Source organism: Sus scrofa, chromosome 14, assembly GCF_000003025.6.
Source record: "Sus scrofa isolate TJ Tabasco breed Duroc chromosome 14, Sscrofa11.1, whole genome shotgun sequence".
Lineage (NCBI taxonomy): Eukaryota > Metazoa > Chordata > Mammalia > Artiodactyla > Suidae > Sus > Sus scrofa.
The window spans coordinates 36,337,687-36,360,173 of record NC_010456.5 but is presented as its reverse complement, the minus strand read 5'-3'; the positions used below and the strand labels follow the sequence as shown (position 1 = coordinate 36,360,173).

At 38.8% G+C, this 22,487-nt stretch overlaps 1 protein-coding gene across 9 annotated transcripts in view; it reads right to left on the bottom strand.

The window, feature by feature from the left end:
* Nucleotides 1–22,487, bottom strand: part of MED13L (mediator complex subunit 13 like) — a 322,734-nt gene that overhangs the window by 24,394 nt on the left and 275,853 nt on the right. For 8 of the 9 annotated variants that reach the window (XM_021073127.1, XM_021073122.1, XM_021073120.1 and 5 more), the window contains 7 exons: nt 21,387–21,486; nt 14,680–14,900; nt 13,929–14,134; nt 8,569–9,506; nt 3,247–3,426; nt 2,508–2,731; nt 758–950 (listed from right to left, as the gene is read on the bottom strand). In XM_021073127.1, the coding sequence (XP_020928786.1) occupies nt 758–950; nt 2,508–2,731; nt 3,247–3,426; nt 8,569–9,506; nt 13,929–14,134; nt 14,680–14,900; nt 21,387–21,486 (2,062 nt within the window). The remainder of the gene's footprint in view (nt 1–757; nt 951–2,507; nt 2,732–3,246; nt 3,427–8,568; nt 9,507–13,928; nt 14,135–14,679; nt 14,901–21,386; nt 21,487–22,487) is intronic. The other variant, XM_021073121.1, reaches the window with a different exon arrangement.

The window sequence follows — 22,487 nt, the reverse complement described above, 5'->3', positions numbered from 1 at the left end:
ATCCCACTCTTGGGCATATATCCGGACAAAACTCTACTTAAAAGAGACACATGCAGCCACATGTTCACTGCAGCACTATTCACAATAGCCAGGACATGGAAACAACCCAAATGTCCATCGACAGATGATTGGATTCGGAAGAGGTGGTATATATACACAATGGAATACTACTCAGCCATAAAAAAGAATGACATAATGCCATTTGCAGCAACATGGATAGAACTAGAGACTCTCATACTGAGTGAAATGAGCCAGAAAGACAAAGACAAATGCCATATGATATCACTTATAACTGGAATCTAATATCCAGCACAAATGAACATCTCCTCAGAAAAGAAAATCATGGACTTGGAGAAAAGACTTGTGGCTGGCTGATGGGAGGGGGAGGGAGTGGGAGGGATCGGGAGCTTGGGCTTATCAGACACAACTTAGAATAGATTTACAAGCAGATCCTGCTGAGTAGCATTGAGAACTATGTCTAGATACTCATGTTGCAACAGAACAAAGGATGGGGGAAAAATGTAATTGTAATGTATACATGTAAGGGTAACTTGATCCTCTTGCTGTACAGTGGGAAAAAAAAAGAATATATGTACACAAAAAATTAGCATTTAAGTATGGAGAACACAAAAATAGGACCTAAATAAATACAGCATTACTTGAGACAAAATAAGTATACTGCATCACTAATTGCGAGGAGGGGGCAACCTGCTATTTACGTCTCCAATTCTACTGTGCCAAATAACTCCCCATTTACCTAGGTGATGGCGGCAAACTTGCGCATAAAGTTTGAGTCTGGAATGATTGTCATTCTCCTCGCTGCCCCATGGCTGGCTAAACCACTCACTCACAAGCTCGTCCGTCAGCTTCTGCGCCACTGTCTTCCCCACGCGCATGATCCCATCGCGCAGCACTTTGCAGATGGGCTTGTGCTGGCCAAGCCTACACATCTGATAACATAAAACGAGATTAAGGAAAAACATTTCCTCTAAAGAAAAATAAATGTTTCTTTACCCCAACTACTTCCCCCTGCACAAGGGAAGATTGCTGAGCACTACCTGGTTGCTAATGGTCAAATAAAGCATTAACCAGATTCTTGCCTACTAAGGCTGACCGAGACATATGTCCACTAAAACCTCTTAAGCAATCCCTACTCATGATGTTTTCCCATAAGATAACATTAAAATTTTATGGGCCATCTGCTACATTGTTACAGACATTGGAGATCACCAACAGCAGAGGCCAAGGAAGCAATGGATATGCTGATCACTTTTTAAAAGTAAATAGTTGTTTTAGCACAATAAGATCCTGTTATTAACCTCCAGGACACTAAATGGGTACTTATGGCAGAGAATTAGAATAACATACCCACAAAAAGTAAGCTACTTAACTACCTGTTCACCAGCGGGACAGCCCATATTATTAGCCTTTACTAGGGTTGATGAACAGAAGGCTTACTAAGCCCTGAAAAAATTCTCTAGTGTTCACTCTTCTGAAGCAGGTATGCATTACTGCCAAATGAGCTATTCTAATAAAGTCATTAAGATCTAAAATGATCAGGAATACTTTCATGTTTTGTTAACTCCTGTTGAAAGCTTCATTCACAAGAATGGCTGGGCTTTAAAATTGCTTAGACAAGTTTTCTGTGATAGGGTAATTATGATTTAATATAACTACACATACATGGACCAGGCAGTGTTTACAAATTACTGTATCCAAGGAATTCCTTCAGTGGCTTAATTGATGCCATTATCTGACAAGTTAGCACCTTCTACTTCTTTGAAGCAATACATAAGTTCATTATTTCATGTGTATTCATACATTTATAGATAGTGAATGTTCTGCTATGGAATATTTTTGAAATTCAACTTGGCATCTTATTTAAATGAACACTTTAGTAATGAGTATAACATGCCTGTCAAAGCTCTAAACAGTTTATAAATACTAATTTCATTTAATCTTGTCAAATATAAAGATAACAGAAATATGAGGCATGCAGAATTCCTGGGCCACAGCAATGATAACACTGAGTTCTTAACTGTTAGGCCACCAGGGAATTCTCATTAAACTAATCTTTTCAGAATTTTTCAAGTGGAACATTTTTACACTGTTTTCAGAAACTCTGCTCCTCCCACCCTGGCCCCCTACCAATCCCCAAGGTAGATGAGCTTTCTTTTTGTAAGCTCATCTGATAAACCACTATGCCTGGTGAGCAATACTCTTAAACTTGAGCACATAAACGGGGGAAAAACAACTGACAGGATTTTAGGATGTGTGGTAAGCCTGGTGGAGGAAAATCTTTTAAATCTAATAAAATGTAGTGCTAAGAGGCAAAGTGATGTGCTTCTGAAAAAAACTGGCCAATTTAATCATTTCCTTCATCCTCCAACTATGTTCAAATTTTCTTTGAGACCTACTTTGAAGATACTGGTTTTTTAAAACGTAGTCATAACTAGAAAACATCTTGAGGACCTGTATCACACAAATGATTTTCATATCTTTCTCACCTCATATACAGCACTCAAGTCCCTGAAAAAAGTTTTGGCTCCTTCGAGCAAGGCCTCATTTTCTGGACACACCACAATATAGGCAACATCACGGTGGCCCCCATATGGGTCCAACAACAGCCTCTCCCAAAAGGGCAAGGAGAATGGCGAGATGGTGAGGAAGTCCTTGTCGTAGCCTACTAGCAGAGTGGGGATGGGCAACGGCTCAGGAGACTCTTCAGAACCTAAAACAAGATTGCAGTTTAGGAAGATGCTTGAGAGTCTGTCTCTCACAACCTGGATATCTGTGAATTCCCTGGTGCTTAATTCTGGCATCAGAAATTTTATTGTAGGTTGACATGATACTCTTAAAAGTATTCTTCAGTCTTTTAATTAAATGGCCCTTGATGAAGAACCTTAATTAAACAAATCAGAACACACTCATAAAGGTTCAATAAGATCAGAGAGCAGACTAGAACAAATCAGTTCTCCAAAGAGCACTATGACTCATGTCGTTTAAGATAAGCATTATAATCCTTATCAAAGCAGCTGACAGACTAGTTTAGAAGTTCATCCAGATGAAAATGCAATGAGGATTGGGGAGATGAGGAGATGCTAATAAACAGTCTATTTAAGGACTATTTGTCCCATTGACCTTGATTACATTGAAGATGTTCAGAAAACTTATCTCCAACACTGACCATTGGAAAATAGAGATTATAAAATTTAAACGTAGAAAGAATTTAAACAGGGATTCTACCGTAGGTTCCCCGTCCTGCCATTTTGTGGAACTGCTGCCAGGTAAGTGGTCCCTGTACATGCTGGATATTCTCCCAGGTCCTGCCCGTGCGCTTCTTTTGGATGGCATCTTGGAGAAAGGGTTGCAGGGACAACAGCATACGGACCACATCTTGGGAGGAGAGCATGCTGATGTCTAGCACTGGAAGAAGAATGAAATGAAACAGAAATCATAAAGGGGGCCTGGCACACTCCTCTTTCTTGCCATCACTTTAGACCTCAGTTATAGTCCATGACAAAGACATCATTGGCAGCAGAGTTTATTTATAGAAGACTCTAATTATAGTGGATTTATAGTAGACTAAGCTGTCAAGAGGAAAGACAGTCTTCTAAAGTGAAGATACATTATTACTTATTATTGGAAATAATAAATAGGGAAATAGGTTATGCTACATAGAAGAGATTAACTATAGTATTGCCTAAAGGTAGAAAAGTGAATAGGTCTGACTTTTTAAAACCATTCAGAGTTGTTTCCAAGGTTGATCATGAGAGAGCTACAAAAACACCTTATTTATTATTTACTATTATTTACAAATATCAATGCTTTTATTATATAAATGAGAAAAAGGAACTTAAGTAGAAGCTTTTTTTTTTTTTAAGGGAGGCACCTGAAGCATATGACGGTTCCCAGCCTAGGGGTCGAATCAGAGATGTAGCTGCCGGCCTACACCACAGCCACAGCAACAATGGATACAAGCCATGTCTGCGACCTACACCACAGCTCACGACAATGCCAGCTCACGGCAATGCCAGAACCTTAACACACTGAGCGAGGCCAGTGATGGAACCCGAGGTCTCATGGATACTAGTGGGGTTTGTTAACTGCTGAGCCACAACGGGAACTGCAAAGCTTTTTAAACCTTTTAAAAATGCTCTTAATGTAAAATATTTTCACAAAATACATAATGCATAAAGAGAAAGACAACCTTCTACACAGGCAGAGGCATAAGTAAACAAGACAATGATAGGACTGAAGTCATCTGTACAGAGAAGAAGGTAGGGGACTCAGTTTCAGAACGTATTTTCTTCCAGTTAGCAGGACGGGTTCTCAACGGAGGGGTTCTCAACCTAGAATTTGAAAAACCTCTGAAACTCTAATCAAAACTGCATACACATACATGAATGTGTATGTTTATTTTTTCCCAGGGGATAAGGTCCATGACGCTCATCAAATTCTCAAAAAAATTTGAAGAAAGAGCTAATTAGCTTGGAGGGGTTGGCTATGAATCTACACAGCTGGGTTCCTAAAGACCTTTCCTTACTCTTACTTTTCTAGCTGATTAAGAAAGTGGTACAGACAGAAATCTGTGGTTTTTCTACCAACTAAGTCTGAAACACAAGGTGCTTAAGGGGTCTTAAAGACATTTTTTTTTTTTTTTTTTTTTTTTTGGTCTTTTTGCTTTTTCTAGGGCTGCTCCTGTGGCATATGGAGATTCCCAGGCTAGGGGTCTAATGGGAGTTGTAGCCGACCGGCCTACGACAGAGCCACAGCAATGTGGGATCCGAGCCATGTCTGCGACCTACACCACAACTCACAGCAAAGCCGAATCCTTAACCCACTGAGCAAGGCCAGGGATAGAACTCACAACCTCATGGTTCCTAGTCGGATTGGTTAACCACTGCGCCATGATGGGAACTCCTTAAAGACATTTTTAGATGTGTCCCTAAATCAAACACAGGCTGCAAATTGATGGCCCAGAGAGTTTTGGGGTTTTAAATTGAGAATCTCTCAGGAAATTTCACATACAAATCTAGATTTCCAGCTTCTCTTGAAAAACTGGAAAACTGCCTGGCAACCCTGCAGCTGAGACCATTATATTCCTGCATGACTGACACTTGTTGGAGCTGAGGAGTAGCTGCAACTTCAGACAGTTCTTGATGGTCCCTGCTCTGCTGCCTGCCTGAGACTCAAGCAGCATCAACTGCTTTTATCTTTAAGCCTGTGCTTCTTTTTTTCTTAGTAAAGAGAAAAGCAAAGTACTTCTTGTACCCATGGCTCTATCAAAAGTAGAAAAATGAAAGAGAACCAGAGGTTAGAGAAAAATGAAAGCAGACAAACTTTTTTGTAAACTCTATTCCTACGCACACAAGATAGAAAATATGCTGTGAAAGGACACAATTTAGGTCACTGCTTTTTGCAAATCTGACTTCCCACATCATTCATTCACATCATCCGTCTGGTACTTTTAGTCATCTGAATTTGGGACCCACATATCCCCTGCAATAAAATGTGCTATTCTTCATATCCAAGTCACTACTGATAGACCCATACAGATTGCTTTTCTATATGAAGACCACTATCAATTAAAAGAAACCACCTAAGATAATCACCCACAATTCTTAAGGGGAAAGACTGCACTTTCTTAATTCATAAACTCATGCAGCAGGCATTAATCAAAAACCTGCAAATTATAAGGTACTGTATTTAAACCTAAGAAGCAGTTATAAAAATGAGTATAACTCCTCAGGAGTGCATATGGAGTTTAAGAAATTTATTTTCCAGGTGCAACCCTCATGTAATTAAATTTTTTCTTCATCTTGCACATCTCACAGTTGAAAAAGACCCTAACATAGGTGTAATAATGGGTCAAAATTTACAAAATAAAGTACTGCTTTGGTGTGGGATTTAAAAACAAACAAAAAACCACCTCCTCCTCCAAGAAGTCTCCTTGCTTGTATAATATAACCTTCTTCCCTGAAAGACTGAGGACCTATACAAAAGGAGGGTCCATGTTTCTTTCATTCATGGAATCCCTCCAGTCTGGCCTCTGCTCCTATCAGTCTATAGAAGCAGCTCTCACTGTGGTCAAAAGCCTGGTTTAATCTTTATCTTAAAAGATCAGCCTCATCTGAATGCTTGCTGACCACTCTGAAAGTAGGTTACAAGGTAGAATTCAGCAAGGCTCTGTTCTAGGCCCTCCTCTCGTTCCACACTGTCTTCCTCCTGAGTGCCTCCTGAGTGTCTTCCTCCTCTGTGCCTGTGACTTATCATCTACTTGCCATCACTTTCTTTCCCCTGAGCTCCAGGTCGTGAAGTCCCAACTGTCTACTTGACATCTCTACCTAGGTATCTCAAGAGAGATCTTTAAAACTTCCTTAACTCAGGAGTTCCCGTCGTGGTGCAGTGGTTAACGAATCCGACTAGGAACCATGAGGTTGCGGGTTCAGTCCCTGGCCTTGCTCTGTGGGTTAACGATCCGGCATTGCCGTGAGCTGTGGTGTAGGTTGCAGATGCGGCTCGGACCCCGCATTGCTGTGGCTCTGGCGTAGGCCGGTGGCTACAGCTCCAATTAGACCCCTAGCCTGGGAACCTCCATATGCCGCGGGAGCGGCCCAATTAATAGCAAAAAGACAAAAAAAAAAAAAAAAAAACACTTCCCTAACTCAGTATATGATCCTTCTCCCCAGACCTGGTCTTCCTCTAGTATACTAGCTTTGAATGATACTGTTTGTCCAGATATACAAGTTATAGGACTTCCCGTGTGGCTCACAAGTATACAAGTTATAAATCTGAGTGTCTTAATATCATGCTCTCCCTGATCCCCCAAATTCAACCCACTACCAATTCCTGCAATATACTTCCCAAACTTTGCTTGAGTGTTTCCAGTTCTCTTCCATCTTCTTCCTTTGCTAGGACACTAAGCCAAGCTATTGTTTCTCCCCCCCCACACCCTTTTTGGCTGCCCCTAAGCCAGGGACCAAATCTGAGCCAGAGCTGCAACTTATGCCATGGCTATAGCAACACTGGATTCCTTAACCTATTGTGCTGGGCTGCGGATGGAGCTGGGCTAGGGATCAAACCGGCATCTCCACAGAGATAAGCTGGATCATTACCCCACTATGTCACAGAGAGAACTCCCCAAGCTACTGTTTCTTATTTCATCTACTGCAGTAACTTTCCAGTCTCCTCAAATCCATTTCTGCCATTTTCTTATCCACAGCCCACATTACAATCAGAGTACATTTTTCTCTAACTAAACAAATCTGATGTCAATATCTCGTCATAAAACCCATCAAAAACTTGTTAAGGATCTTTCAATGAAGACTTAATCCCTAGCATGCCTCAAAAGGCTCGTGATGTTCTGCTGGCCTCTTAGCTTCTTTAAGTTCTCTGAAGGCCCCATGCTCTACATAACTCTGGGACTTGAGACTCCTTCTGCCCAGGACACAATTCTTCACCCCCACAGTCTTTACCCAGTTAACCTATACTCATTGTTGAGATCTCAAATGTTACCACTTCTGGAGTTCCCATTGTGGGTCAGTGGTTAACGCATCCGACTAGGAACCATGAGGTTGAGGGTTCAATCCCTGCCCTTGCTCAGTGGGTTAAGGATCTGGCGTTGCCGTGAGCTGTGGTGTAGGTTGCAGATGAGGCTCGGATCCCGCGTTGCTATGGCTCTGGTGTAGGCTGGTGGCTACAGCTCCGATTCGACCCCTAGCCTGGGAATCTCCATATGCCGTGGGGGTGCCCCAAGCAATGGCAAAAAGACAAAAAAAAAAAAAAAAAAAAGTTACCACTTCTTCAAGGAAGTGTCCCCTGATACCCCATGCTTTCATCACTTATAATGGTTTACAGTAATATGCTTATTTGTGTAATTATTTGATTCATGTCCACTTTTCAAAATGGATTAGAAAGTCTCTAAGGGCAGGGACCTTTTCTCTTTGATTCACCATTTTATCCCCCAGGACATATCAAAGTATAAATAGTGGATGAATAAGGAAAGGGATGACGTGTGGAATTTCCTGGGGTAGGGACTGAACCTGCACCACAAGAGAACTCCCAGCTGGAGCTTTTAAGACAGTGACATGTCCCGGTAACCAAAACACAAAGTAAAATGTGACAGTGTTACCAGACACACAAAATACTGGGAAACCAGGGGACAGAGAAAATGCTTTGTAAATGGGTAGAAGGCTTTATGGAAGAAGTATCATGAAAACTTGATCCAGAAGGATGTGAAGACTTAAACATGAAAGGATGCACTTTCATGTTTAAGCTTGTATAATCTAGATGATGCTGATACTCAGCAGTCACAGGTTTCCAATATAAACTGCCTATGAGTTAATATAAGAGGCAATTTTCACAAAATAACCACACTTCTCCAAATGTATTTTATTATAAAACATTTCCCTAGCCTTAAGTTTAGTGTGGTATCAAGACAGCTCTCGCTTTAGTTATGTCTATTTTTTAAGAAAAGAAATTAAAATTTTGTTTTATAAAAAGGTCTTCAAGTTATCATCACTCCAAAATAATTTTCAAAGAAAATTTGTATTCTGGGAAACCTACCGTTGCTATGAGGCCAAGAGTGCACAGTTGCACTTCTCACCAGGGCTTCGTCCACTTTGCCACCTGTGGGATTATCCACATACTGCCGACCCTGCTCCAAGGCATTGAAGCATTCCGTCCAATAATCATTATTGTCTGCTTGCACCCGGTCATAACTCCAGCTCACACAGGGAAGAGTCTGACGATTGTTAGAAGAAATGTAGTCCAGGAAACTCAGTGAAGCAAAAGGTTGTGTATGTTGATTCTGCAGGAGAAGGAGAAGGCTTATTGGTGGCTCCTGGGATTTTCTGGCTCCTTCCATCTGAGGAAGGAAGGTGGTCTGACACATCATTAAGCGCCTCTCCGCAGCCTGACCAATATCAGAATTCTTCCCAAAAATATCCAACTCATCTTCTAGGAAGAGTCCCGAATTGTAGCCAAGTTTTCGATTCATGATCGCACTAAACCCACAGGTACAGCGGTACTGATCCTCATTGGAAGAGTCGGGGATGTAAAGCCCGACATCCGCTCCTTTGATGTTCATGTTGCAGGCACAGATGCAACAGCTGTCAAAGTTTCTGTCTTTAAAGATATTCATCACGGAGTCTGAGAGAATCAGGGTGACATAGAGACTGTGGGCTTCAGGAATTGGCTGCATGGTGGCAGGCTCCACAGAGTTAAGAGGCCGTGTGGTAGAGGGGGTAGAGGCTGGTGACCCCTGATCGGTGCTGTCATATTTGACAGACCCTTGACCACTGGCAGTGCCCCCTCCTCTGGGAGTTCTTGGGGTCCTAGGGGTTCGTGGTGTGGGGACAGAGAAGCGAGGGGTTGCTGGAGATGGCAAAACTCCTGCTCCACTGTTGCTGGCTGGGGCAGCGCTGTTCAACGTCACCGGGGTGTTCATCTGTGGTGTGTTCAGATAATCTGGATCTGCCAGGCTCCCAACACTAGGCACATTACTGCAAAATACAGCACAAGTGAGAACGGGAGGCAGGTCACAGGTGCTGGAGTACACACACACAATCACCCCAACCCGGCCTGTGCATTTCTTATTTATTTGTGTTATCACTTGGTTTATTCAATTTTCTATTTAAAAAAAAAGGTGTGTGTGGGGGCGATTCAAAGGAGTCAGTGCAGAATGTGGAAAAGCATGAAGAATAATTCAATATAGCCCTACCCTTCCACTTATTCCATATTTAAGAAAACTAAATCTTAATCTTTTGAGGGAACTATTACTATTTTTACAAGAAAACATGATGCTGGATTTGGGCAATGTAATTTTCAAAAGCTGTAACTACTAAATAGAACTTTAGCATGAGTTCAAATGCCAAATTAGCTATAGAACATAGGATGAAATTTCCATCTAATTTGCAATTATATTTTTGTCATTTTTGAAATTGAAAGTCTGCCACTGTACTTGTTCTCTTGAGGCTATAATCCATATATGATTCTAAAAGTAGTTATAATCAAATACACATGAAAATTTAACATTTTTCTGGTTTTCAAAACGCAGTGCTATCTATCTAGGCTAGCATTTTTATAGTAATGAGTGACCATGAGGGAATCTATTTTAGGAAAGCCATTGGCCAGTATTATATTACAATTAATACAAATATTATACATGCTGCTAAGAGGCCTTAGTATTAATTAGGTAGTTGCAAAGAAGTACACATATTGCATCATGGTTTCCAAACTTCTAACAGATTTTTGTAGGCTGGCAGGCAATTCTATTTCATTTTTTAATTTTTTCAATATGCTATGCATTATATAGCACAATTATTTTTAGTTTCCAGAGACTGATCACACTGTGCTATTTTCTTATAAGCAGTGACTTCTTTTTGGAATAGGCACACAGAAAACAAAATACTGCCTGCAATGTTCTGCTATTTCATTATTGTAATAAAACTGTCTTGAAATATATTTTCTTAGGTGTATATGTAAAACAGCACAGGATCATTCTTTCCAACTAGAAGGTGTAAAAAGAAAAAGGTTTTTTTTAATGCTTAAAATTCTCCTGAAATCTATTAATACAAGTGCTTAAACTAATGTTTCTCCAATAAATTATATATCCATTCACTTATAATTTGAAAGAAGAATGTCATAAATTAATGGCTCTTCAAATCATTTTCTTATGATTTTTAATTAGCTATGCCTAATTGACCAACCTGAAAATCCAAATCAGGCACTGCAAAGAAATGTTAAATCTAAGGCACAGTGGTATCTTTGAGTACAGATAACAGAAAACTCAGAAATCTTGATTAGCAATCATTGCTATCTCAGAGACCAAAACAATTAAGTGTGTAAATAGTGATCTTTACTTGAATTGGATTCCTTTCAAATTTCCCTGTTCAACAAAACCCTAAAATTATCAGGCAGCTCAGATCAGAAAAGGAACTATGACAATTAACTGAAAAATCTAATAAATTAAATTGCTCCCTAGGCAATAAAAATGGTTTATCCTGTACAGTAACCTAACATTCCATTCAATAAAAATGAATTGAGTACCAACCTCATGCTAGATAATGAATATGAAAAAGTTTTCCAAAAAAAAAATAAAAAAAGAAAAGATAGCTCATAGCAAGTATGACAGGCATCAAGCGAGTGCTAGGATAAAGTGGGGGTCCAGGGCAATGGAGACAACAGTAGGAGGATTTCCTATAGTCTAGAACTGTGCTGTCCAATAAATAAAGTAGCCGCTAGCCCTATGTATTGAATTTAAATTTACCTAAATAAAAGTCGAGCTATGGTCTCAACTAGCTATAATTCAAGTGGTGCACAGCTACAACATGAGGTTAGTGGATGCCACACTGGAAGGTGCAAATACAAAACACTTACTTCATCAAAGAAAGTTGTATCAACAGTGCCACTTTAGAATACCAAGAATATCTGGAGTTCCCGTCATGGCTCAGTGGTTAACGAGTCTGACTAGGAACCATGAGGTTGCGGGTTCGATCCCTGGCCTTGCTCAGTGGGTTAAGGATCCGGCTTTGCCGTGAGCTGTGGTGCAGGTCACAGACGTGGCTCGATCCTGTGTTGCTGTGGCTCTGGCATAGGCCGGTTGGCTAGAGCTCCAATTAGACCTCTAGCCTGGGAACCTCCATATGCCCGTGGGAGCGGCCCTAGAGAAGGCAAAAAGACCCAAAAAAAAAAAAAAAGAATACCAAGAATCTTAGGGGTGGCAAATGATAGATTAAACAGATCTAAACAATAATCTAAATCATTCATTTTTGAAACTACCATAAGCAAAAGGTTGCATGCCAATTTTTGGGGGACTTGTGTAAGAGATAAAGCTGTGCAATGGGTTCTGAAGTTGTTGCACTGTTTGTGAATGACATGCTAAGCCCTGGTGTGCTATTCTCTCTAGCTGTACTGTACCAACCTCAGATTAAATAAGCTACGGTACAAATGAGAAAGGCAGCAGAGAAAAAGCCAGGGCTTCCCATCTAGAGCGCTTCTGAGCACATGCTTTCATGTTGTTGGTGAGCTGACATTTCCAAAGTACTTCCGCAACCATTAGTTCTCACAGCCTTTCAAAAAATCTTTTGCGGGAAGTAGGGCAAGAAAACCCCATTTTTTTTTTTTTTTTTTTTTTTTGGTCTTTTTTTGCTATTTCTTTGGGCCGCTCCCGCGGCATATGGAGGTTCCCAGGCTAGGGGTCCAATCGGAGCTGTAGCCGCCAGCCTACGCCAGAGCCACAGCAACGCTGGATCCGAGCCGCGTCTGCAACCTACACCACAGCTCACGGCAACGCCGGATCGTCAACCCACTGAGCAAGGGCAGGGACCGAACCCGCAACCTCATGGTTCCTAGTCGGATTCGTTAACCTCTGCGCCACGACGGGAACTCCCAGAAAACCCCATTTTAAAGAAGGGAAGACCCAGATAAAAATGATCATTTGAGGTCAGACACAGACTAAACAAAAGGCAGGAAACTGAATCCTATGCCTCTGTATAGTAGAGTTATACGTCCAAATCTAAGGGTTTTTTTAATTTAAATAGTATAATCACTTTATTTTATTTTTTTTAATTAAATTTAATGGGGGGAGGGGCCTGTGCCTGTGGAATTTGCTGGGCCAGGGATCACCCTGCACCACAGACCTGAGCCACGGCAGTGACAACCTTGGATCCTCAACCCACTGTGTCACCAGTGAACTCCCTAATGCTCTTTTAAACCATTTTTTGGACACAGGTTTTCATTCCAATACCGATCTTATATAAACAAAACATAAAGCCAGTTTTTAAAATTAAAACTGATTTCATCAAGATGATTTTATATGAAGTCACAAAGAACAGCCCCAGAGACTGGATTTGGATCACAAATTTGTCTTAGCTCCTAAAAAGTAACTCTGGATTAACTGTCAACATTTTTAAAAAGGAAATTTACATTAAAATCCAGGTCTCCAGTCTCCTACATTCCTGTCTGAACAACTCCCTACAGTTGAATAGCAAATTAAAAAAAGGGGGTGGAGGGCTTTAGGAGGGGCATATTCTGAACAGTTCACTGTTGACCCTGCTGGCCTCCAATGTGTCTCACAATGAAATCAGCTGTGCCAAGTCTTTCGCTCTGTCTGTCCATTTCATACACACAATGCTTATCTGGTACTGATAAAAATTTGAGTTTGTGGCCCTTTACTTTATAGCATTTAAATTATTTCATTAAGAAATTATTACTCAGGGAGTTCAGTGGTTAATGAATCCAACTAGGAACCATGAGGTTGCGGGTTCGATCCCTGGCCTTGCTCAGTGGGTTAAGGATCCGGATTGCCGTGAGCTGTGGTGGACCCCTAGCCTGGGAACCTCCATATGCCACGGGAGCGGCCCAAGAAATGGCAAAAAGACACAAAAAAAAAGAAATTATTACTCAAAGAGAAACTGATTCTACAGTGTTGAAATAAGAATTTTTGGGGGGACAGTATGTGAAATATGTCCAAGCTATGATAAATACTTCCTTTTCTTTCCCCCTTATCATAACATCACTGTTGCTGCTTTCATATGACAGATCAGTAACAGAGAAATTATCATATGAATACTTAATTTTAAAGATTTGAAATCTTCAAATTATATAAAATAAAGTACTTATCACCATCACCCCCAAAATACTGCCCACTCCAATCTAGTGTTTGATTCTGTGTCAGACACTGATTTGACATTCAGTCAACATGAACACCATGGTTCTCTATAAAACAACTTAATTTTCCCACATAAGAAATTTAGTTTAGAAAGTAATGTTCATTTTCAACACACACAAAAAAAATGCACAAAACATGAATGGCCAATAAAGGAAAGTCTCAAATGAAATGCTGTCATCATTTAAAATAAATATTTAGTTAAGACAAAAATCTTTAAATATGGCAAGTAACTTGACACTATCCCAGCACATACTTGTAGCCATCTCTAATGAAAGTGGCTGTAGGTGGCATGGGCAGTTGTTCAATTTTAGGAGGGATTGCCCATGAAGGCCGAAACAGACAGGCATCAGGAATCTTCAGAGGTAGCAGGCATTGGCTCGGCAACATTTTCAGTGGAGCAAACATAGAGGATCCCACGAAAGGTTGAAAAGTTGGAACTTTGTGCACATATGAAAAGTCCTGTGATAACAAAGTGGAGGTTGGTGATAATGCTGGTAAACAACTCTAGAACATACCACAATAGCAACAAAAATAATTATAACTCCATACTTAACTGATCAACAGAAAAATGATAATGCTGGAGTTCCTGCTGAGGCTCAGTGGTAATGACCCTGACTAGTGTTCATGAGGATATGGGTTCAACCCCTGGCCCCACTCAGTGGGTTAAGAATCCGGTGTTGCCATGAGCTATGGTGTAGGTCACAGACACAGCCTGGATCCTGCGTTGCTGTGTCTGTGGTGCAGGCTGGCAGCTGCAGCTTCTTTTTGACCCCTAGCCTGGGAACTTCCATATGCTGTGGGGGCAGCCCTGGAAGAAAAAAAAAAAGAAAAAGAAAAGAAAAAATGCTAATGCCAAATGTTTATATTAATCAAAAGGCACTATACTAAGTGATGTACCTCATGATCTAATGCAGAGACTTCTTAGGAACTTATGTTTATAAAGTTGTATATAAATCTGCTTGAAAACTGCCCTGTCTCTGTACAATTAATATATTGGCAATTACCTTTATTTCCTCTGGCTTGGGACTTCCTAATCCATCTTCCACTTCCATTCTGAATTCAGTGAGCTGAGTTGAAACCATACTGACCATAGGGCTCTCCATCATACCTAGTGCTGTCACTGTCTCTGAACTGATTCCATCTTTATAATTCATCACAGGAGAAAATGCAGGGTGCTGTTCCAAAGAAGGAGGGGTAGGGAACATCCTTTGCAGATCTGCAACTGCTGAAAAAATAAAAATTTAAAAAAAATTTTTTAACAGGCCAAAAAATTCTAATTTATCTTCTATTTAGCCAACAGAGCAAAAATCTCTGATAAAATGAATGCCATTTTATTTAATGTACATGCATGTCAAAGATTAAAAGTGCACATTCTAAAGTGGTAGTGGCTACTAAACATATTCATAATTTAGATAATTTTGCAACTGATTCAGGCATGTTTTAATTGGTGAATCTCAAACTTTTTAAATAAAGAGGTAATATAAAGAAGTGATTTTTTTCATACTTCCCATTTGATCTATATGTGAATATACTTCATTATCTAAAATTACAGAGGAAAAATATTTTGTTAACTTTTAAAATGAATTACAACCATCTATAGGAAAAAAAAAAAAAATCCCAGGTACCCTAGTTGGTATCAGAAATTAAGCTAACTGAATGGTCATATCAGTTACATAATAGAATATTAATAATGGAAATGTCAAAGAAGGCCATCAGCAGAAAATTATCCTGTTCTGGAACTTTATCACTATCCTCTTGATGCTTTATGATTTGCCTTCACATTAATCATGTGAATAAAGTGTATATAATATGTTTTTCTTCCAATGATTGATTCTCTGAAAACCCTTAGGAGATGAACTAAGTAGAAGCTGTAAGTACAATAACCTAACCACTTTTAAAATTTCTATCCCAGATTACAAAGTATGTACGAAATATTTAAGAATTATATAACAAATGTTACACTGCAAATTTTACATGGACAAATCCATTAAAAATGTATTTTACAGGAAACAAAAATCTTTTTAGGGCTAGAATGGTGATTTACATGTAGTAGGATTACTCAGCTGATTTGATAACTCTACCATATTCACTACTCTTTGGGAAAACAGTTCCGTACTTCCTTTCCAAACTGATATTAAAATGAAATTTTAGAGTTCCTGCTGTGGCACAATGGATTAAGAATCTGACTGCAGCAGCTCAGGTTGCTGCTGAGGCATAGGTTTGATCCCCAGCTTAACCCAGTGACTTAAGGATATGGCATTGCTATGGCTGTGGCGTAGGTTGCAGCTGCAGCTGAGGTTCAGTCCCTGACACAGAAATTTCCATATGCCACAGGTGTGGCCATTAAATAAATAAGTAAGTAAATAAATAAATAAAACTTCACAGTTAGGATCAATAATCTCACCTAGAACCAAAAGACGATTTATTGAAAATCACCTGGGGGAAAAAGTTATCTTTTACGAAGTACTGAGAACAGTGATTCTCAACCCTTTTAAAAAAAAAAAAAATCTGAGATTAACTATCATCATTAACAGTGTCTCATAATGGTACTGATTTTTTCCCCCTTTTTTTTTTTTTTTTTTTTTTGCATATGGAAGCTCCCAGGATAGGGGTCGAACTGGAGCTGCAGCTGCTGGCCTACACCACAGCCACAGCCACAGCAACAGCAACGTGGGATCTGAGCACCACAGCCACAGCAACAGCAACAGCAACGTGGGATCTGAGCACTGTCTGTGACCTATACCACAGCTCATGGTAATGCTGGATCCCTGACCCAGTGAGCAATGCCAGTGATTGAACCTGCATCCTCCTGGATACTGGTCCAATTTGTTTCTGCTGTGCCACATCAGGAACTCCAGCACTGATTCTTAAAGTGGGAGTATATGCAATGAAATCCAAGTTGTGATTGTAAAATCTAGCCACTAGGGGGTGTCCTTAAAGCAAATTTATTTACACGTTTGAGGCAGGTTTAAGTGACTTGGAATCATAACTGATGTGCCTAATCGCTAATGATATTGCTCCTTCTAGCAACTTCAACATTTTAACAGATATACAGTAACCACTGAACAGAGTAAGATACAATTTATAGGTCTGAATCAGAACTTAATAAAGAGTAGATGCTCCATGCTCTGACCTGGGCTAGTGTCTAAGGCAGAGGTATATAGAGAAGCAGTGGGTTGGGTTCCCTAATCCAGGTGCTCTAAGCACAACACTGCAGTGTTCAGGTCACTTCCTCCCTCAGGGCATCAGTTTCTTCATCTAAAAGGGAAGGCTTGACTAGACGTGTGATTCTCATCAGGCTTTTTTTCTTTCCTTTGTTTATTGGGGGAAGAGAAAGCCTCCATCATATTGAGGCAAGAAAAAAGGTGAGAACCTCTGGATTAGACGACTTTTTAACATGTTACCTAGTTAATTATATAATCCTGAATAATTTACCCTCTCTCGGCCTCAGGTATTTATTTATAAAACAAGGGTAGACAAAGACAATAGAAAGGGTTTCAGACCTAAACTTTCATTTCCATTAGAAAAGCTCCTCTTTTATTTATTTTCTATAACAGAATTCTATATATCTTCAGATAAAATGGCACTTGCTGCTGCTAAGAAAAAAAGAAAAGAAGAAAGCCTAAATCCCCAAGTTGATCCTCAAGTCATCTTGATGTGACAGTATTTTACCCTTAAGGAACATAAAATAATTCACAGAATTAGTGATACAATCCAAGCCAGAAACTACCACAGAACCACTGGAGATACTGTATAAACGATAAGTTCTGAGATTGAAAAACAAGTCTTCAGATGTAGCAGCAACAAGATCAATAAGTTTTCTTTAAAACAAGGCTAAAGACTTTAATAGACTTAGGTTACATTTGAAATACATTCATCATCTTTAACTTTTAGTCCCTATTCCCCTTCCGAAGCCAAAGGGCAGCTACTCGTCAATTTTAATATAAAATTAACTTGTAAGTGGTGTATCTTAAACCATGAGTCTGCTTCACAAAATGTTCAAACCATATTAAATTATAGATCTTGATTAACAAAGTAGATATTTGGAAAATAATGAAACCATATAAATTCACTTGGAGTTAAAATGACAATGACTTAAAAATAGCTTTCACTTCATTTACTAAGTATTCTAGCTATGCTACAAAATTTTATCTCATAATTCTTTCACTAAATTAGTTTTTAAATTTTCTCTAAGAAATGTAATAAAGGCATTTTCCACTTAGGGCTACTCAACTTCTTTGATTCTACCTATCACAGTTATATACCTCAGTCTTCAAAGCCTCAGTCATCTTGATAACTTTTGTCAAAGGTAAAAGAGAACAAACAGAAAAAACTATGGATAAAGTGAGATTCCACCTGCTAAAGATTCATGTTAAAAAGTAGTTTTCACCATTTTTATTATCAGATATTCTTTAGGAAGACGCTTAATCTCTCTAGCTTCAATTTCCTCATTTGCAAAGTGGAATAATAGCTCCCTTATTTTTTTGTGCACGTTAAATGAGATAGTGTATACACAGAAGCGAACACTTTGCTAGGTACATCTAAACACTCAGAAAGTGATGAAGTCAGCAATAACTAGTCCTCCTTGCCAATTATGGTTTGACTGAAGAAAGCTGTAAATAGTATTAAGTCACAGGGAATTTCTAAAGAGATGACCCTAATGAATTTTTGAGATGAAAAACACGGGACTGAAAGTGCTCAAAGCAGAAAGAAAAGAGAAACACAGAGAAATATTCTGGCCCTCTAAAGTAGAAAAACCTGGCTTGCCTATGCAGTTTTCGTCCCCAAAATGACTGAAGTTAGAGAATGAATAGCTACCAAGTGGACTGGAGTTGAGATGTCTTGACAATGCTCCACTGACTTACACCTGCCTACACCCAAAATCCACTACACTTTAGCAGGAACCACCACTAAGAGCACCAGCCATTTCCTATCCTGTACATAGCATATTTATGCACAAGACTAAAGCATCTGACAGAAGCATCACTACTCATTTCTCAGTATTCTTCCCAGCCCAGCACCTAGCAAAGTCCCTTACAAAGAGTAAGTGCTCTTGTAGAAGAAAATGAAGCCAATTCAAAAGACCAAATCAAAAAGGTATGTGCGTGTGTGTATACTAAATCACTCTGTAGTACAGAATAAATTAACACATCGTAAATCCATACTTGAATAAAATTTTTTAAGAAGTCCAACTCATTTTGCTTCCTCAAAGACTCATACTTCAAACTGACAGCCTTTCAAAGACAAAAGTTCATAAGCAACTGGTTAACAATAAAACATAAGAAAAACATTTGTTTTAATTAATATAACAGTACTATCTTAACAAAGACTTGAAGCTAAACTAAAGCTCACTGTTACTGTATGTTACTTTCTTCATTTAATGAAGAAATAAATAAATTAAGAAATGAATAATCATGGACTCATGCTGTCCAACACAGTATCCACTAGCCATACGTGGCTATGGAGCATTCAAAATGGGGCTTGTCCAACTTGAGATGTGCTGTGTGTATAAAATATACCTCAGATTCCAGTTAGTAAAAAAGTGTAATATAAAACATCTTAATACTTTTGGGAATTCCTGAACGAATGTGACTAGGAACCATGAGGTTGCGGGTTCAATCCCTGGCCTTGCTCAGTGGGTTGAGGATCCGGCATTGCCATGAGCTGTGGTGTAGGCCGGCAGCTATAGCTCCGATTGGACCCCTAGCCTGGGAACCTCCATATGCTGTGGGTGCGGCCCTAAAAAGAAAAAAGACAAAAGACAGAAAAACCAAAAACCAAAAACCAAAAAAACAAACAAACAAAAAAAAACCACCTCAATATTCTTATGCTGATTACATACAAAAATGACAATGTTTTGGATATACTGAGTTAAATAAAATGTTCTTAAAATTAATTTTACATGGTTCTAATTACTTTTTTTTTTTGTCTTTTTGCCTTTCCTAGGGCTGCTCCCTCAGCATATGGAGGTTCCCAGGCTAGGGGTCTAATCCGAGCTGTAGCCACCGGCCTACGCCAGAGTCACAGCAATGCGGGATCCGAGCCATACCTGCGACCTACACCACAGCTCACGGCAACGCCAGATCCTTAACCCACTGAATGAAGCCAGGGATCGAATCCGCAACCTTATGGTTCTTAGTTGGTTTCGTTAACCACTGAGCCACGACGGGAACTCCTCTTTTTACTTTTCTAATGTGACTAGTAGAAAATTCAAAATTATGTATGTAGCTCTCATTTGTTGCTCACCTTGCACTTCTGTTGGATGGTGCTATTGTAGACATTAAATGTGATCAGTCTTTCCACTTAGATGTACAATAAGCTACTTCAGAGCAGAGAACTTCTTGCCATGCTATTTTCATTGTCATGTCTTGGGATGAGATGTTATGTATATGTCCTCACAAATACTCTGACACATTAAAAAGATCCTCTTGATTTTTGTTTAACTGCATTTTCTCCTGATAATATTTTTGCTTTATTTCAAATTCATTAATTCTTATAACCTATACTTTATCATAAAATTTTGAGTAGCTCCTTTTTGAAACAGTTCCTTTTTAAATAAAAATGAGAGAAAGAAGAGAGTATACCATATACTTTACTGGGCAATGACACTAGCTAGCAGGATGGTTTGTGAGTGAATAATTATGAACAAGTTATCAGACATTTTATAATTTAACATTACTACATATCACTTAATGTCAAAAAAGCAGGAGTAACAAGTTCAACACAAGGGGAAAATTCATTCATCTGACCTATTCCAGATGAATCTACTTTAATAATGTTTCTTTTAATCTTTGAGTTTCATGTTTGTAAAATTCTGCGGTGCAGAGTAATAAAAAAAAGAAAAATGTTTAATTAAAAAAACTACAGTAACTGGCTGGCTATCATTATTCATTTTCATACATGTCATGCTTGAGAAAGCTTTGCATATTTTAAAAAGCTATGGATCCACTAAAGCTGTCAAAATCCAATCTCTGTATACTTCACACTTCTACATTTGAGTAAATCAGCACTACATTTATAGGTTCATAAAACTTTTTGACTCATCCCTATGACACGGTGGTTTTTTCCCTCAATTTGTTCTCATTACCAGCTGAAGTTAATGAGAAAGTATTAAAGAATGATTTGCGTTGGAACTGTGTTTCTACTTCAGAGTATCCATTTACCCCGACTTTCTTTTCTCTTATAGAATAGTTTTTTAGAGTAAAGAATAGCTAGAAAAAAAGGAAATTCCTCTTCTTGTCGTCATTCATAATAAAACCAGTCGATCTCTTAAGGAAACACAAAATCTTCACTATAAATCAGAAAAAGGACCACAAATAGTTAAACGCTCATTATTCTCATGTGGATTAAATTTATGAAATTTGAAACATTTTACACAACCTCTTAGAGTGGAATATCACTCTGAATATCACTGTGCAACATTTTTCCTACTAAGAGAGGGCTATTAGAAAAACAAACCAAAAACATGTTTTTTCCATATTTTAAGCCATAAAAGTTAACCTGAAAACAAAAGGAAAAGGAATTCAAATTTAAATGGTCTCTTAGCTGCCTGCCACCTTAGGAATACCAATTTATATGAATTTTAATTTACTGTTAGTATTCTGTTAAGAAAAAAACAAAAAGGAGGGGAATCTCAGGTAAGGCACCACTGAGTATGAGAACATTATATAAGTTGTAAGTAGTGAGCCAAAGCTCAATTTCCTTCTCTTACTTGGTGGGTAAGGAACAGCAGCTCTTCCATCCTTGCCAAGAGGTCGGTCTTCTGTCCCAACTGCAGGCATCTTTGATGAGCGCAGTGCAGGTGACACAGCCTAAGAACAGATTATTATTATTAAAACAGAGTAACACATTTGTATATAAGTAGGATGGCAGTTGCTTATTTCTTAGTGTATGCCTATTGATATTTTAAAATAGGAAAGATGCTTCCTTACATAGTGTTCACCAGGTGAACTTCTAGAAACATGAGCAGACAGTGACACAAAAAAGATGGTTACAAGCTTATCAAGTATGAGAAACTGAGTGACTGAGTCTTCTTTTCATGGATCTGGTAAGGGCAGACTGTGCCATCAAAGCAGAGCTTGCAGACCTTAAGCAAATCTCCCCTCCCAGGTCATTAGAGAAGCAGTTTCAGGGACACAATAATTACATTATGGTGGTGCCTCTAAGCAGTAATTGGCTATCAGTCTGGCCTTCCTTCTGTTTGGAAGCAGGCAGCTAAAAGAGATGACCTCAAGACCTCACAAATTATTCTCTTACTTTTCACCTACCCCCAAATCTATATATTTCACTATATCTACATATAGGATATAGATTACTACATGAAAACACATCTTCATGAAAAAAAAAAGCCTGATTTCATAAAACTAATGAAATAAGAGGTTTTTCTTTTTATTTGTTATTCAAAACAAATTAAGTACCTTAATAAGCAAGATTATCTTCAAGAACTCAAATGAACTGATGGCAAAATAAAGAAAAAAAGACTCTCATAAAGAGGCCTCTTATTTATGTACACTTATTCAATGTCGTGGAGTTTAACTATAAAATTAAAGACTTACGAGATGAAAACTTGGACAACAGCCTCTCAATTCCACTTACTAATAAGATGAATTTGCAAAATGATCCTAAGGTAAACTCTTCCCTTGATTAAATGCCAGGGTAGAAATCAGAATAAAGTAGAAACAATTATTTTAGAGAAATGAAAATTAGATTAAAAATGTCCAACTCTCCTTTGCATATTAATATTACTAAGAATATATTTAAAAAAACAAAGTAATACATTTCTTCATTTAGTCCAATAGTAACTCATAATTTA